This window comes from Micrasema longulum, unplaced genomic scaffold (genome assembly GCF_059751315.1).
Source record: "Micrasema longulum isolate JH-2025_06_02 unplaced genomic scaffold, ASM5975131v1 h1tg002966l, whole genome shotgun sequence".
Lineage (NCBI taxonomy): Eukaryota > Metazoa > Arthropoda > Insecta > Trichoptera > Brachycentridae > Micrasema > Micrasema longulum.
Window position 1 is genome coordinate 80788 of NW_028280079.1, and position 15565 is coordinate 96352.

The 15565-nt window shown below is 31.4% G+C and overlaps 1 protein-coding gene and 1 long non-coding RNA gene across 10 annotated transcripts in view; one reads left to right on the forward strand and one right to left on the reverse strand.

Moving 5' to 3' along the window:
- The window catches only part of cic (Putative transcription factor capicua), a 62515-nt gene that overhangs the window by 46077 nt on the left and 873 nt on the right, over nucleotides 1–15565 (reverse strand). For 6 of the 8 annotated variants that reach the window (XM_088241578.1, XM_088241576.1, XM_088241570.1 and 3 more), the window contains exons 2-4: nucleotides 11313–11422; nucleotides 5522–6223; nucleotides 1198–1332 (exon numbers count right to left, since the gene is read on the reverse strand). In XM_088241578.1, the coding sequence (XP_088097704.1) occupies nucleotides 1198–1332; nucleotides 5522–6223; nucleotides 11313–11384 (909 nt within the window). In that variant the 5' untranslated portion in view covers nucleotides 11385–11422. Of the gene's footprint in view, nucleotides 1–1197; nucleotides 1333–5521; nucleotides 6224–11312; nucleotides 11423–13597; nucleotides 13642–15325; nucleotides 15488–15565 lie in introns of those variants that run through there. The other 2 variants (XM_088241571.1, XM_088241572.1) reach the window with 2 other exon arrangements.
- LOC148271287 (uncharacterized) lies at nucleotides 9862–12849 on the forward strand. 2 transcript variants are annotated; one of them, XR_015825136.1, is made up of 3 exons: nucleotides 9862–10034; nucleotides 11465–11649; nucleotides 12502–12849. It is a non-coding gene; the product is annotated as an uncharacterized LOC148271287 (long non-coding RNA). The 2 variants fall into 2 exon arrangements; XR_015825135.1 differs by lacking the exon at nucleotides 12502–12849 and having other exon boundaries at nucleotides 11465–12445.

The following is a 15565-nucleotide window of genomic DNA, read 5'->3' on the forward strand; positions in this document are numbered from 1 at the left end:
TGAGTTTTTTTTTAATTACAAAATTTTTTATCACAAATTTCTATTTGAATTATCATTTCAATACTTCCCCAACGTCAAGAAGTCCCAACTGTTTACGGTATGCCTTCTTGGAAAACCAATGACAATAAATCATAAATGTTATTTATACCAATAAATTATTTAAAAAAAAGAATACTCACTATAGAACTACTGGATTCGGCTCATCCCTGATCTAGCGCTTTATTGTTATGATTATTATCATAGAACTAAACAAATCAAATAAATAGTTGTTGGTCTATCCTGCGTTGCGCAACTAACGTGAGCTGGGAGTTGACAAAACTCAACAAAATCACTAAAATCTTCCAATGAATGCATATTTCTTCTTACAATGTGCTAAGAACGATAAGACTGATAACAACAAAATTGAGTAAGTAAAGCGTAAGGTGGTCGAAAAATTCACCAAGCGGTCACCTCAAATTTTGACAAATAGTGAATATTTTTTTGTAACTACGCATGCGATATCGTAGAGTGCGTATCTGCAAACAAAATTTTTGTGGATTACTCATTAAGGACCTCCATAAGGCTTTCATATGCCTCAATGGTGTCATACTCGACTCTGCAAACAAAATTTGAGCATCTCACCCTGAAGGTACCTTAAAAATCAACTCGGCATAGGGGTATCAGTCAGAAATAAACATGGTATTTCGAGGCAGGATTAAGAAATTATTTACTATGAGAAAAAAAAATTGTTGGAAAATCATATTTTTTAATAAAAAAATTAAAAAAATTAGTGTAGTGGGCTAAATTTAATAACATGATTGTCAAATGCTTGTAATGCAATACCCAAAAATCTCGGCTCTTCAAAGACCTAGGCTTGGAGGTAAATTAATTTATGGGGACCCGTCACAATACATCTACACAGGTAGCAGGAGGTCAAGAGTTTCTAAGCACTGACCCCCATATATAAGAATAGAATGCAAAAAAATATATTTCACTAAAAACATAATTGAATTATTTCCAAAAACGTCACTAGGATTTTATTTTTATACTTTGAAGGATAACAGAGTAAATTATCGTAGTTATTTCCACCCTGAAACACTGTGTATATTTTTTAATTTAATGTTTTTCCTTGATTCACACAACAGAAAAGAAAATAATTATATATTCTATATTTAATTCCGCCTTTTTGGCATAATCAGCTTTTTTTTAAAGTGTAACCTGTAAGGCAGGAAGTTGGTGATGGTGAATAGAAGCCATAGGAACGAGGTCTTCAAGCTCTTCCCACCACGGAGGCTGCAGTAGACGAATGTCCGCTCTCTTCACAATAACCTCGCCAACGTGGTTCCCCGTTATCTGAACAAAAAAACAATTAATAAAATTAATGTTTAAGGTGTTAAGTTTGATATTTTCCACATCAAATCATTTGAATATTGTCGTTTCACTATAACATCCCATGATTTAGAATTTCTACTTATGATTACTGATCCAAATATACAATTTATTTAAACTGTGCAATTTTATACTATCAAAATATAAGGTTTTTAGGCTTCTTTAAAAATCTCGTAAGTGATGATTTGTGTTTATTATCGATATTTACTCAGTTAAAAATTAGTATTAACATAAACATATTACAACATGGAACATTTTTGAGAAGGGAATACAGAAGTCTAGGAAATTCAGACATTTATCCTTCATATAATAAAATAAATAAAACCACTTTGTTTTTAACCACTAATTTTTATTTTTCACCGACCGGTTTCAAAGCAAACAAGCTTCTTTGTCAAGGTTTACGTAACTTATGAATTGATTCCTTTTTATTTTATTTCTATCATGTTCACTAAATACTACACGTGGACCTAATATATCAAGTGGTTTTTTCTTACACGGGTGGTAATTTGATATCATTATTTTCGAAGTAAGCCAGGAGAGGACTAAAAGAAATATTGTTTATTTGGTTATTAATTTTTGTTTTGTTATTATGAATCGCTTTTTAAATTTCTAAGATTCCTAAGTTTTATTTTCAACATGAAGTACTTTTAATCCAGTGTCTTTATTGAAGTTATGATTATTTTCTATCAGATGATTTGCGAATTCAGAAAAATTATTATTATTTAAGCATCTTAAGTGTTCTTTTACTCTAATATTAAAGTTTCTTTTAGTTTTTCCAATGTAGATTGAATCGTTATCATTACAATTATAAAAGTAGTAATTATTTAATTTTTTGACTATTTTTGCCCGCTGAGTTCATCTGTTACATTTTAGCGAACCCCTCATAAAATTAAAAACTATAAAAAAAATTTAGTTAGTAGGTATTTTCATTTTTTCTTTGATTTTTTTTTCATTTGCAGGTTTATATTATCATTTTATTTTATGTAAATATTAAATTTTACTACAAATTTTATTTTTCTATCACTTTTAAAAACATTACAATACATTTAGATATAATTGTTTATGAAAAAAAACGTTTTGTTTATATGGTGAAATTGCAGCTATTTTATTGTAATAAAAGAATTAGTATTAACATTGTATTTAGCTTGAATTTGAGCACCTGAATGTTAGAGAAGATAACAGAATATGTATCATCTTGTGGTTTAAAATGTATGACTATGTGATAAATGTCAACTACTACATGTGTAAATATAGTAAGCTGTGCTACTCACCAGTACAAAATTTGCATTCAGATCATTCATTTGGAATGTTGAAATCAAATGTTTACATTTCCAAAAGATTAAAAGGCAAATTACACATTTTAAATCAAGAAATTTTTTACGCAGCTACTGAACTACAATTGAAGAGTGATTTTTCAAAGAGTCCTAAGTCAAAATGTATGAATTTCAAAGTAAGTACGCCATTGTAATCAATATTAAAAGCTGCATAACCAGCAAGAAAATTTGTTCACTAAACCCGATACTTTACGAGGCTTTAACATTTCACATATTTCCTCAAAATGTCGTATTTTAGAATGAATATTGATGATGGCACAAAGTGTATTTAAGTGATCTGATTGTATGACTCGAGTCTAAAATCACTGAAGTGTGTCTTATAAAAAAAAACACTTGATCCGATATATACGGACAAAACACACATAACTGTTTTTGTCTAAACAATGTATTTTGACTTACAAAACTCACTCTTCAATTAACTATCATAAATACATTTATTTTTACGTTGTGTAATTTCTTTTATCTCATTTCTTTGTTAAATTATTTTACTCTTTTGTATTTTTATTTTGTTTTCATTGATGTTTTAAGTGCAAATATTTTAAATCATCAAAACCATATATATTATTTTCTTTGTATACAATATTATGTTATTAGTCTGTACTACCTAATTTTTTACTATTATTACTAATATCTGAGCACCCGGTCACAATTTTCAGTAAGTTATCAGTAAGTTTTGCTTTCATAGTCCCAGGTTCGCTTCCTAAGAATGGCGTATAATATTTAATCAAAAAGGTGTTTTGCATAACCGTATTGGTCCCTGGACTGGTACTTGACTTACTTTCATGTGACTAATGATCGATATACTCTGATTGGTGTATAAATATATAGTGCCCTGTGCACCTCAAGATGCATATAATGAAAGGCCAAAAGTCCAGTAAATACCTAGACTTTTCTCAAGCCCAGGTGTTCTGTACTGTAATTGGGCCTCCTGGCCTGTTGCGGAGCAAAAAAAAAATTAAAAAAAAATAATTATTTTAGTCTTTTGTAAAATATGAAAAAATATGGCCGTGCATAAAAAAGAGATTCTAACAAAACATGTCAGACAATCATAAAGCATTTACTGAAGTAGGTACTTAAAAGATTAAAACAACAAAGTATTTAAGATATAATGGTTTTTAATGAGTTTATTTTTATTTACAGACTTCTATTATTACTTATTCATTATTATTATCATTCATTTACATTTGAAACATAGTATGTACAATTTATGTATAAAAACTTTTGGAAACTTCAGTAGATAAATTGAACGTAGTTATACAAAAAACAGCCAGCCATAGAAAAGTGAAACTGAGATAATAGCCATTTTGTGAAAAGAGTGAATTATAAAATCTACAAAATAGTTTGAATGTTTTTGACTTTAACAAACGATAAACAATGAATACATAAGTTTTTTATATATTACAAACAAGAATCTTATTGTGTATTTGACCAGTTTAAAAGATTTTTAAAGTACCATAAGATTTTTCTATATATATTTCTATATATTTTGTGGGTGTTTTTTGCAAATTGAGAAATGTCGTTTTTGTGATCGACACCTTTTTCCGGAGGTGGTTAATACATTTTTTTATATGAAAGCGGTCTGGCTGTTTTTAGCAGAACATAGAATCGACCTTACTGCACCCGATAACATCAATATCTAATTTTTCCGAAATTGTGGACTGGCTGCTTTCTGCATAACTACGTTCAATTATATTTAGGGGTACAAAAGAATGGTAATTTGATATTGAATGACTTTGATTTCTACTGAATATTTTTTATTTAGTAATACTCATACACTGAAAGCCTCCTCCACTTAACTGGATCTGTTCTAGAGGTCTTGTGGCCGTTTTTCAGATGTGTACATTGCAAAAATAAACTTTAAGCTTTAATTTGATAAAATTAAATTTTTAAAAATTATCAAGGAACATGTGTATGTTTATGGTACCTATGTTTCATTTAATGAATTTTTCTATGTACATTTATCAAAAAAAAAAACCTTTCTTCGTAAAGGAACATGTCAAATGTATAATGTATGTATGTATATTTAATTGACTAAATTTTGAAAAAGAACATGTAAAATATTTCATTTTACTTAATTTTATAGTGGGTATGTTTATAATTTTTTTTTAAAAAGGTTAAAAATAAGTTATTAATGAAAATGTAAATTGTATATAAAAATGGTATGTACCTACCTATGTTTTATTTAATTAATTTTGTAGTATATTTATCAAATTAAATCATTTAAAAAACCCGTTTTTGTCTAATTTAAAAAAAATGAATTGAATAGTATATCTATCACATTTAAAAAAGCTAACTTTAAATTGTATAAAACATATTTTATGTACTGACTTTTATAGTATAGGTATTAACGAAATTTAAAAAAATACTGTTATTTGTCAAAGACCATGTAAAATGTATGCAGTATTAATTTTAATGTATTAAATAGTTCTTTGACTAAAAGCATGTAAATTGAAAAAATACAATTTGTATTGAATTCTATTGTACCTATATATATAAAATAAAAGAGCATTTTGTCAAAAAACTTGTAAAATGTATTCCTTGGCACAGGCATTTCCCAGTGAAATACATTACAAACTAATAATGCATATTTTTTATCAATGTAATACTTCATAAATAAAAAAAAGTAGTGGTTAACTACTTTTAAATAAAAAAAATCTTTGTTTATAAAAAATTCGCATTATTTACTGCATATTATACAGAAAGCAATTGTAAAAAAAAACTAAAATTACCAGAGTGCGAATGACACTCAGCACAATAATGCAGAAAAACTCAATCTGCATCTAAACCACAAATATACAAATATTTTAATAAAATCTTACCTTTACTCGAAATCTTGTCGGCGAATTCAGAACTTCAGACACAACACCTTCCACAAATATATTCTGCACTGTATTATCTCTATCCGTAGGTCGCACAACACACCGATAGCCGCTCCCGACATTCCCCGCCGGGGGACTGGCATCACCGATTATATCGTACTTCTCCGCACCAAACAGGTCATTGTAAATTAGTGATTCGGCTTCGGGTCCGTCAAACTCTACTACCACCCTCCCATGGCTGGCCTGCTTGATAACGCCGGGAAGATACAAGTTCCTCAGCTTAGCGAGAACCCTGTAATCGCTCCATTCCGACAAGTCTAACGAGGGGTAGCCAGAGTTCTGAACGGGAGCAGGCGACACGGACCTCCTAGGCTCCCGAATCACTTGATTCTGGGGTTGAAACTCGGCGGCGACAGACACGATCCCGTTGTTATTTGAGTTCCGCTCTATTTCTTCAAACTCGGACGGATCGAATTTTCTTTTCTTGGGCAGTTTTCTGACAGTCACTTGGGACGATGTCATGGTTTGGCTGCTGGGGCGAGGTTGGGTGGTGGATATTGCCGGGGGCGGGTTCGTCCTCGGGAAGCCCTGTGGACCGCTGGAGTTGGCCATAGTGGAGCCCGACTTCAGAGAGTCACAGATACTTAGGACGCCCGCCGAGATGCTTACAGATCCCACACTGCTGATGACCGAAGCGGGGATCTGTGGAACAAAATGTATATTTTGACAAAAACACATTATTTTCAAAAGCAATAAAAAAAAGGGCCTAGTCTAAAAATCACACATCGGATAAAATACAGTCATAACTCAAGAAAATCTGAATTTGAGTACACAGAATATATATTTTTTTTAAAAAACCTTGATGTGCTAAAAAAATTATATAGTTCAAGCATAACAATTTACCCGGTTTCTAGCTTTATAATTTACCCGCTTGATGGCTGTATAACACATTTAAACTTGTTCAAGCGCCTCCATTCTCAAACAGTCGTATTTAAACTTTTTTTATGACAATTGAGATATCTTTAAAAAATGTTATAGCATTTATTAAGACAAGTTTTGATATTGGGGTCAAAAGAAAAACTAAATGAAAAATACAAACTTTTAAATAGCGTATTAATTCATTATTAGGCTCTTCTGGAAATATTGTTTTTTTTAAGTCGACTAAATTTTATCAAATGTGCAATATGTAGATGAAATTTTCATGAAAATTGTATTTTTGACAATTTAAATAGACACATGCTATTTTAGGTTAAAAACCTAATTGTTAGGTTAAAATTAAAGTTTTAATTGATCAATTACATAAATAAAATAAATATTTTTTTATACTTCGTTTTACTTAGGTCTATGTACATCAGTGGCGTGCGTTCCATATAGGCACAAAAGCAGTGGCTACCCTACTAGAATTTCATTAAAACAATAACAAAAAATAATATAAAATATACGCTAACTATTTGTAAAATTTGAAAAATGCGCCAAATGTTATTCGGTTTTAAGAGTGTATTGTTCCGATCGTGGCGCCGCTATTTATTTATTTATTTATTGTGGATAACTTATATAGCGCCATTTTCGTAATAAAATACCTCAAGGGCGCTTTACATGGTGATTCTATTGTTAAGTTAATTTAATTGAAGCTTTTAAATTTGTAATTTAATTAAAATAATTTATTTCGTTGTCACGTGCTACGGATTTATTCAAATGATTTAGAGAACAAGTGGGTTTTAAGTTTTTTCCGAAACATCACTTCACTTTCACAGCCTCGCACCTCTGCTGGGAGAGCATTCCATGCCATAGGGCCTGCGACCGCAAATGCGCGCTCACCAAATTTAGTGCGCTGTTTGCGTAGAGGTATAATAACTTTTCCTCTCGCCGTAGACGTAGCTGATCTAAGCGTGAGACGCCTGTCAGCTAGTTCATCTGGAATGCATAGTTCCCTTAGATATTCCGGAGCCGAGTTGTGCAGTGACTTATACATAAGCCAACAGAGTTTGTATTCGACCCTCTGTGGAAAACGTAGCCAGTGTAGTTCCCGAAGTAGTGGAGTGATATGACTGAACTTAGAGATTCCGAAAATAAGTCTCGCTGCGGCATTCAATACAGATTGTAGGCGAGTCATTTTGTTCATTGGTAGACCTGCATAGATACCATTACAATAATCGACTCTAGACACTACAAACGCATTTATTAATTGACGGGCGGCATCAACCGGCAAATTTTTGCGTATGCATTTAATTTGTCTCAGCTGGTAGAAGCATGAACTTATCGTTCTACTAATTTGAGCGTCAAGAGATAGGTCAGAATTGAGTAAAACTCCCAGTAGTTTAACGGTGGGTAGAACGGCACTCCCTACATTGGGTAGAGCCGTATCCTGGATCAAATTCTGTCGTCTGGCTGAAGCCACCCACAGTTGTTCAGTTTTTGATGGGTTTAATGTTAGTCTGTTTTCAGCCATCCTAAGATAAGCTAAGAGCTAATGTCGGCAGAGGCACGAACTGCTAATGCCTATTTTCTTCTTATTATCATATCTGCATACTCCTACACAACGCTTATGTGAGGGTTTTTTTTCAGTTGTAATTACGCGTGTATGGGTAAGTTAAAAAGCACTGCTTTAAAAGGGCTTAGAAAGACAAAACTAACACGTTACTGACATCTAGCGTTTTTATCAATTATTATTTAAGTCAAAGATCAAAAAATGTCAAACAAATAACCTCAAATTGATTTGTTTTATACACTAGAGAATATAGTCTGCGCTTACTTGTCAATAAAAATGTAGTTTTGTGTTTTGTGAAACTTGTGATATTGACGGGAATGTGTGTTTAACCGTTTTAAGGACAAGTTACACGTATATTCAGTGATTAATATTATGAAGAGTTTAACTGACAATAGTCCTTAAAATATAGCTTAATTAGAACGACATAACTTTGAAAGAACGTCTAAGGAGTTATTTATATTGACACACGAAAAATCATTCGTATCTGGTGTGTTAATTTATTTTTTTAATACAATGCTTGACACATAAATCAACATAAAAATATAAAATTAGCATTAAAACTAAAATAAACCTAATTTTCACGAAGTTTTTATAAGGTTACATCAATTTGCAAAAACGTTAGAGATGGGACAAATTGATCAATGTAAATTGATCGCTTTTAACAATGGTTATGAACCAAATTTAACTGTCAATATTTTGAATAAAAAACCAAAAATAAACTATAGGAAAAAATACTTATATAGTTCCCAAAACATTTCTAACAATAATGATAATCGGCGTAGAATTTTGTACATTAATTCATTTTCTAATAATATCGCTCAAATTTTACCTAACAATATTAGGCCAGTTTTTTATACTAATAATAATAAAGGTGAAATATTATCAAATTGAAAAGATAAGGATGATAAATTAAATCATTCGGGAATTTATAAATTAAATTGTTTAAACTGCCCAAATTTCTATACTGGAAAAACTTCACATAAATTTAAAGTAAGAATCAAAGAACATGTTAGATGTCTCAGTAATAATAATTTTTCAGAATTCGCAAATCACCTTAAATCCGAACATCATGATTTTAATCAAAAAACTTGTGCAGAAATTTTGCATGTCAATAAAAATGGTTTTCGTTTAGACAATTTAGAACGATTAGAAATTAGTAAATCAAAAACTCTTTTAAAAAAATTCGCGTTATGATTCATTTTATCTTCTTTTTCTCTCTTTCTTTCATTTTCTATCTCTTTCATACAATATTTTATAATATAAATATCAACGCGAGCAATTAAAAGTTAGTTTAATTACTGACAATGGGGTAGTAACCTCGAAACCGGTCGAAGTATAACTCTAAATTAAAGTGGTTTATAAAAATTTATAAACATATAAGTGGAAAATAATACATTTAAAAAAAGGATATCGTAACAATATATTTTATAAATCATATAAAAAAATAAGTAATATATTATATAAATTTAGCATTTATTTGGATTTTTAATGTGGTTTAGGTAATTTCAACAATAACTACAAGTCAACAACATAGTGATTCAAACTAATGTGACGAGTGAAGGAAACTGACGATTTAACTGTAAGATTTATCACTTATATTCTATAAATCTTTTTTTTTTTTTTACTGCCTACCCTAGACTGACGATTTAACTGTAAGATTTATCACTTATATTCTATAAATCTTTTTTTTTTTTTTTACTGCCTACCCTAGTTAAAAACTCTGTGCACGCGACTGATGTACATATATAATCATTTTTAAATAAGTAGGTACCAACCTACTTTATTTTAAGCAACAAGTATTTACAAAAGTTATTTTTTTAAATTTTGTAATAAACAAAAACCATGCAAAAAACACAATGTCAGCTGTGGCTGCAGTGCTTGGATTTTAGTTTGTTTTTATAAATAAATTTAATGACAGATGTGAGTTATAAAAAAACAATAAAGCAAATTTATCATATAAATAAATACATACATATGTCGATTTTATCAAACTTATTACCATCACAACACATTTGATTGAAATTGGTAAAAAATATTTTTATACTGCTTATTACCAATGACATATAATTATATGTTAAAAATTTATAATTAAAATTATACATTATAAGTGTGAAGTCGGTGGCGTTTTAATTTGTGGGTAATTTCCATGCTTGCCTTCATTCTATAATAGACTTTCGTCATGGTCAGATGTGACTTAACACATAAAAATAGTATAGCGTTTTATGATAAATGCTTTAATTACACGCAACTGTGAAAACCAGAACATATGTGTTGTTTTATCTGTAAATACAATCCAATTTATTGAATAAGTACGTAAATAGTTATGTTTCTAAGTGTATTCAAGTTTATTAGCGAAACTTATAAAAGATGAGTGATACTTAAATACACAATTTTGAAGTAATTACTGGTTCGATCGCTTTTACAACATCGTCGAGACTGGTATTTACATATATTTATATAATATAATATTATAATTATTAATATTATATAATTATTATAGATTTCAATGTACTCTCAGTTGAACCACAGGTGCTGAGATGCCATTCTCAGCTTGAGATTGAATTTTTTATACGTCATTTCAAGGTTGCTGCGTATGCATTTTCAACATTTTAACAATTCGAAAGTGCATAAATAATAATATTGAAATCCAGTATCATAACTAAGGCAACGACTTACACAGAAATGAGGGTACTATTTTCAAACCAGCCAAAATCCATCTTTTTTTATTTTGAGCAGATCACAAAAAACTGATATAATAATAGCTTCAACTTTTTTTATACTTCAAATTTTTATTATTACCAATGAATAATTTACATGCGACTAGTAAAATGATCACATCGAAAAACAGTAGTGAAATAATTAATTTAATTTTGGAGATACCCAACTTTGCAATAGTAGTAAAACAGTAGAGGTTGCCATGTTTGCAACAAACCCAATAATTTGAAAGTCAGATTCTCACAAATAAAGCCATATTTTGAACCGACAATGTTATAATTATTTTTAACAATTGTATTCTGAATACCTTTCAATTCATATCTCACTTTTTAAGATTTTTGATTTTGCTGGGTTTGCAAGTAATACCCTCAAATATGAAAAAAGGAAATGTATATCTCGTTCCTGCATGAATGCCTGCATGTATATTGTAATTTGTAATATATGTTTTTTCAATCGTTAAGGGCAACGCAATATTTCCTAAATCTGAGATGCAGCTAGTAAGGGAATTACTGTTACACATTGTAATTATTATTTTTTTGTTTTTAAACCGGGTAATAAGAGTGTGGTATATTTTCCAATTATATTAACCTGGTGGTCAATGTCCGGGTAAGAATAGGCGATAGACAGTCGCGGCTGCGTACTCACAGACTGCTTCTGCATTCCCCCTACTCTACTGTTCTTCCTTCATTATCTGAAAACTAATATAAAAAAATATTTATTTATTTTATTTATTATCACAGGTGCCTACATTAGTACTCCAACTGCAGCGTATTATAGAACTTTTTTTATATGGGAGGTAAGGTGACCAGTCTTATGCTGCAGGTGCCAGTCCAGGGACAGTGAAATATTGCAATGTAAACCACCTTTTGAATCAACCCTGGGCCTAAAAGATGGAAGGCTAACGTGCCAACCATTACACTACGAGGTAGATTTAAGTCCACTTATTTCCATATTCAGGATTTTTACCTGAGTGGGCATCGAGCCAAAAACACTCATTTATGATTTTGGTTCTACATATTTCACACACAGAATTGTATTTTTCATCCGCCCGGATAAAGACAAAAATAATTATAATCGTTTCAGAGTTGATTTGTTTATTTTATTTGGTAAACATACGGACATCATTTTCCAATCCGCCCCCAGTAGTGCATTGGGCACTGCGTTGGAATTCCAATTGCAGCATATATTGTAACCTAAAGGTTAATTACATGGGAGGTAAAGGAATCAGTCTTACGCTTCAGGCGCCAGTCCAGAAAAGTGAAATATTGTAATATAGAACCACCTTTAAATCCAATATTATATATACATCCTGTCAGGTATCAAACTCAGGCGGACCTGAAGCATGGTCGGCGAACGCATCAACCACAACACGACGAGGTGGACTTGTCTGCAGGAATGGCGAGATAGGGGTGACCTGATAAGAGACATACAAGATACTCAACTGTCACTAAGCTGCTCAAATTTGGATCACATATTCAAGCTTAAACAAGATGCTCGACTTCGAGGTCAGTCTCAAGCTGAAGAAAACTTGATTCAATCTAAATCCACGGAAACAATTCCCGAGCATTAGGGTTGTTGAAGGTTGGAATAGGCTGCCACAAGAGCTGATCTCAACGTGTAGTCTAAATAAGTTTAAAAATGGACTAGATTTGTTTTTGGAAAGGTTAAAGTGCGCCAACAAGTAACTTATGTTAAAATAAATTTAAGCATATCAGCTTAAAGCCGCTTGTTTAAAATTAAAACAATAATAATATCTCCATTTGATTTCCTATTTCAGGATTTTTACCTAAGAGTAGTCAAGGAATCGAAAACACTCGAGGGTTCTGGTTATATTTAACATGCTGAGCTATATTTTTATTGGCCTGGACACAGACTAGAAATTACATTTAAAAAAAACTGAGAAGAGATTTTTCGACAAGAATTAGATATCCTAAGAGAGGGAGAAGACTTTTTATGAGAAGGAAACATGGAAGTGTAGGCTTATCCGTTGATTACAATGCATAATATAAAATGTTCCTTGTTTTGTTTTAAAACAGATCTATCTGACCAGGTCAAAAGTCAGTTATTGATATGGGAAATGTCACTTAGATACACTTATACTTGTATCTTTGTCAGTTTTCCTGTGTGATTTTCCATAAAGCAACTTCATTTTTTTTAATGGATTAATTTTAAGGTCAGACCAGCAAAGTTTCGAATGCGAACCAAATCTTTGAAGAAGTGTTTGATTTCAATACGCCCTCAATTTCTTACTCAAATATACATACAGGTAAGTATCTCAACAGGAAAAACACATATTTTAACAATTTAACAAACATAGGCAGAGTGGTGAATGTTATACGGCATGTAAATTTATCTAGCCAATGATAAGTTAGGCCCTGTAATGCCTAGAGTTTAGACTTCCATATTTATTTTTTTAAGAATTAGTTTGTTTCTGTTCAGAGATTTGTCTATCTAAGGCCAGATCAATTCAATTAAAACTTAATGTATCATGCCTTATGTATGTAAATCAACACCACCTGATCGAGGCATAGAAGTGAACCCCCCCTTCCTCCCTAAAGTTGTGCGGCTTGGAGTACGCAGATGATGCGGTTCTCCTTAAAAAATCTATTAGTAATTTTCATGAAATGATAAACTTCAGCCCTACGGGAAATTGGATACAATAAATGTTTTCTTGCCTACGGTAAAGATTGGAGCATTATACCCCTATGCAGAGATAAACCTTAAGGTGAGGAAAGTACATTCTACTGTCTTCACCTTCGGATTATTCTCTGCATTTCTATGCAGAGACAAACCTTAAGGTGAGGAAAGTACATTCTATTGTCGTCACCTTCGGATTATTCTCTGCATTTGAAATTAGAATGTACTTTCCTCACCTTAAGTTTTGTCTCTGCATACGGGTATTAGATTGTAAGGCAAAGATCCCTGTAAATGTATGAAAACAATAATAAAAACAAACTACTTTGAACGACATCAATAGTTCATATGAATCGACCAATGATAAGAGAGTTATGGAAGATTTACTGTTTGCTTGCTGTCAATGGACCAATCGGAATAACTGATCGAGAATAAGCGGAGTTAATCATAGCGCCGATAATACGATATATAAAAATTGAAAAAAAAAATTTGGTTTAGTTTAATAGTTCCTCGTTAGAAACTGATCGACCTCTCTATAATAAAGGGCAGAGGATCGAAAAAGTTGACAGCTTAAAATACTTAGTAGTTTATATAGCTGAGGATGGTGGCATGCACAAAAAGCTCGCAGTCCGTCTAGGAATTACTGGAGCAGGTTTTAACACAATGCATGCTATCTGAAACTCTAGTCTTTACTCGAAATGAAATGCAGATTATTTAACTCTTGTATAATGCCATTACTCCAATATGGGCGAATCCTGGCACCTTACCAAAACTCAAAACACCAAACTTCCGATTTTTTAAAGCAAGTGCTCGAGAAAATTAGGCATAATTAGGTGGTTTGATTTTATAACTAACGTTTGTCTAACGTAAAGTCTGAGGACAGACGCAGCAACCTCCTATAATGAGTGTTTTTAGAATGCAGCGGTGGACCTGGCTCAGACACATGTTGCGCATGCCTCAAGAGAGTCTCAACCCAAGTTGCCTCTTCTTCACACCTGTGGGCTTCCGCTGTCTTGAAATGATTTCTATGATGATCTCTTGGCTTTAAGGGACAAGGGAGGAGGTGTGAGTGCTGGCAAATGATAGTCTCCTGGAGGCGTCTGGTGTTGTCCACATGCTCTACTTAGGAGAGGATGTGGAGAAAGAAGAAGCATCGTGACACCCTTTTTTTCTAACTTTAACCCGTATGAGTGAGCTTATTTAGCCATGGTCTGCTTGTAAAATTATTTTTTAAATTCATAGTTCTCAATAATTATTCAATTTGTACGTCATATTGAATTATTTGTTAGAATTGACATAATGTATTTTTCTATTGATATTGGTATTTTTTTATAATGCACAATAATTATTGTGTAAATATTTTAAATTCTAATATATGCCACTAAATGATACCTAAAGTTATAAAAAAAAAACCTCTCAAGGTCACGCTACAAATTTTGTGCAAATTCTGCCAGGCACAATCTGTGATTTTATGAACAAATAAATTGTGATATCACAAAACTTAACGCACAAAGTACTACGCTGAATATTACAGATCAACTATAAAAAATAAACATAATGTACCTTTTGCTACAAAACTGATTCAAAATAAGTGATGATTATTATTTTGTTTACGTACCAAATAGTTTAATTTCATTGTAATACAATTTGATATAATATGCGCTGTTATTAATGTAGAGTTAAATGTAAGGACTAACCTAAATATATATTGAATGGAAAAGATAGTTAAAATATCTATTTGATACAGATTTTCAAATAAACTTGTGAATTATTATAAATTAGTTTTAAAAATATAACGTTGTCTTTGTTAGATTATTACTATGTATAATATGGGTATGTAAAACGATAACACATGTCTATATTTTTTTAGTGTACACGGACTAATAAAATTAGTTGGATAGGTAAGTACGTAATTAGAAAACAATACTACATTATAATTATAACGCCCGACTACATATTATAATTACCCGACAATGAAATCACGATTGACATGTTGTTAGACGTACGATCGTCGATATTCCTTCCATGATTTTCCGTGACAATTGACAAGTGGAATTTGACAGATTGGGTACGCTTGTCGCGATGAGAGTATTTGTAATTTGCTCATCAGCATGTGGCGCATATAAAAGCTTTAAAAAAAAGAACAGAAAAAATCAGTAGCTAAAAACCAACAAAGACCTTGAGTATCAGACTCATTACACGACAAT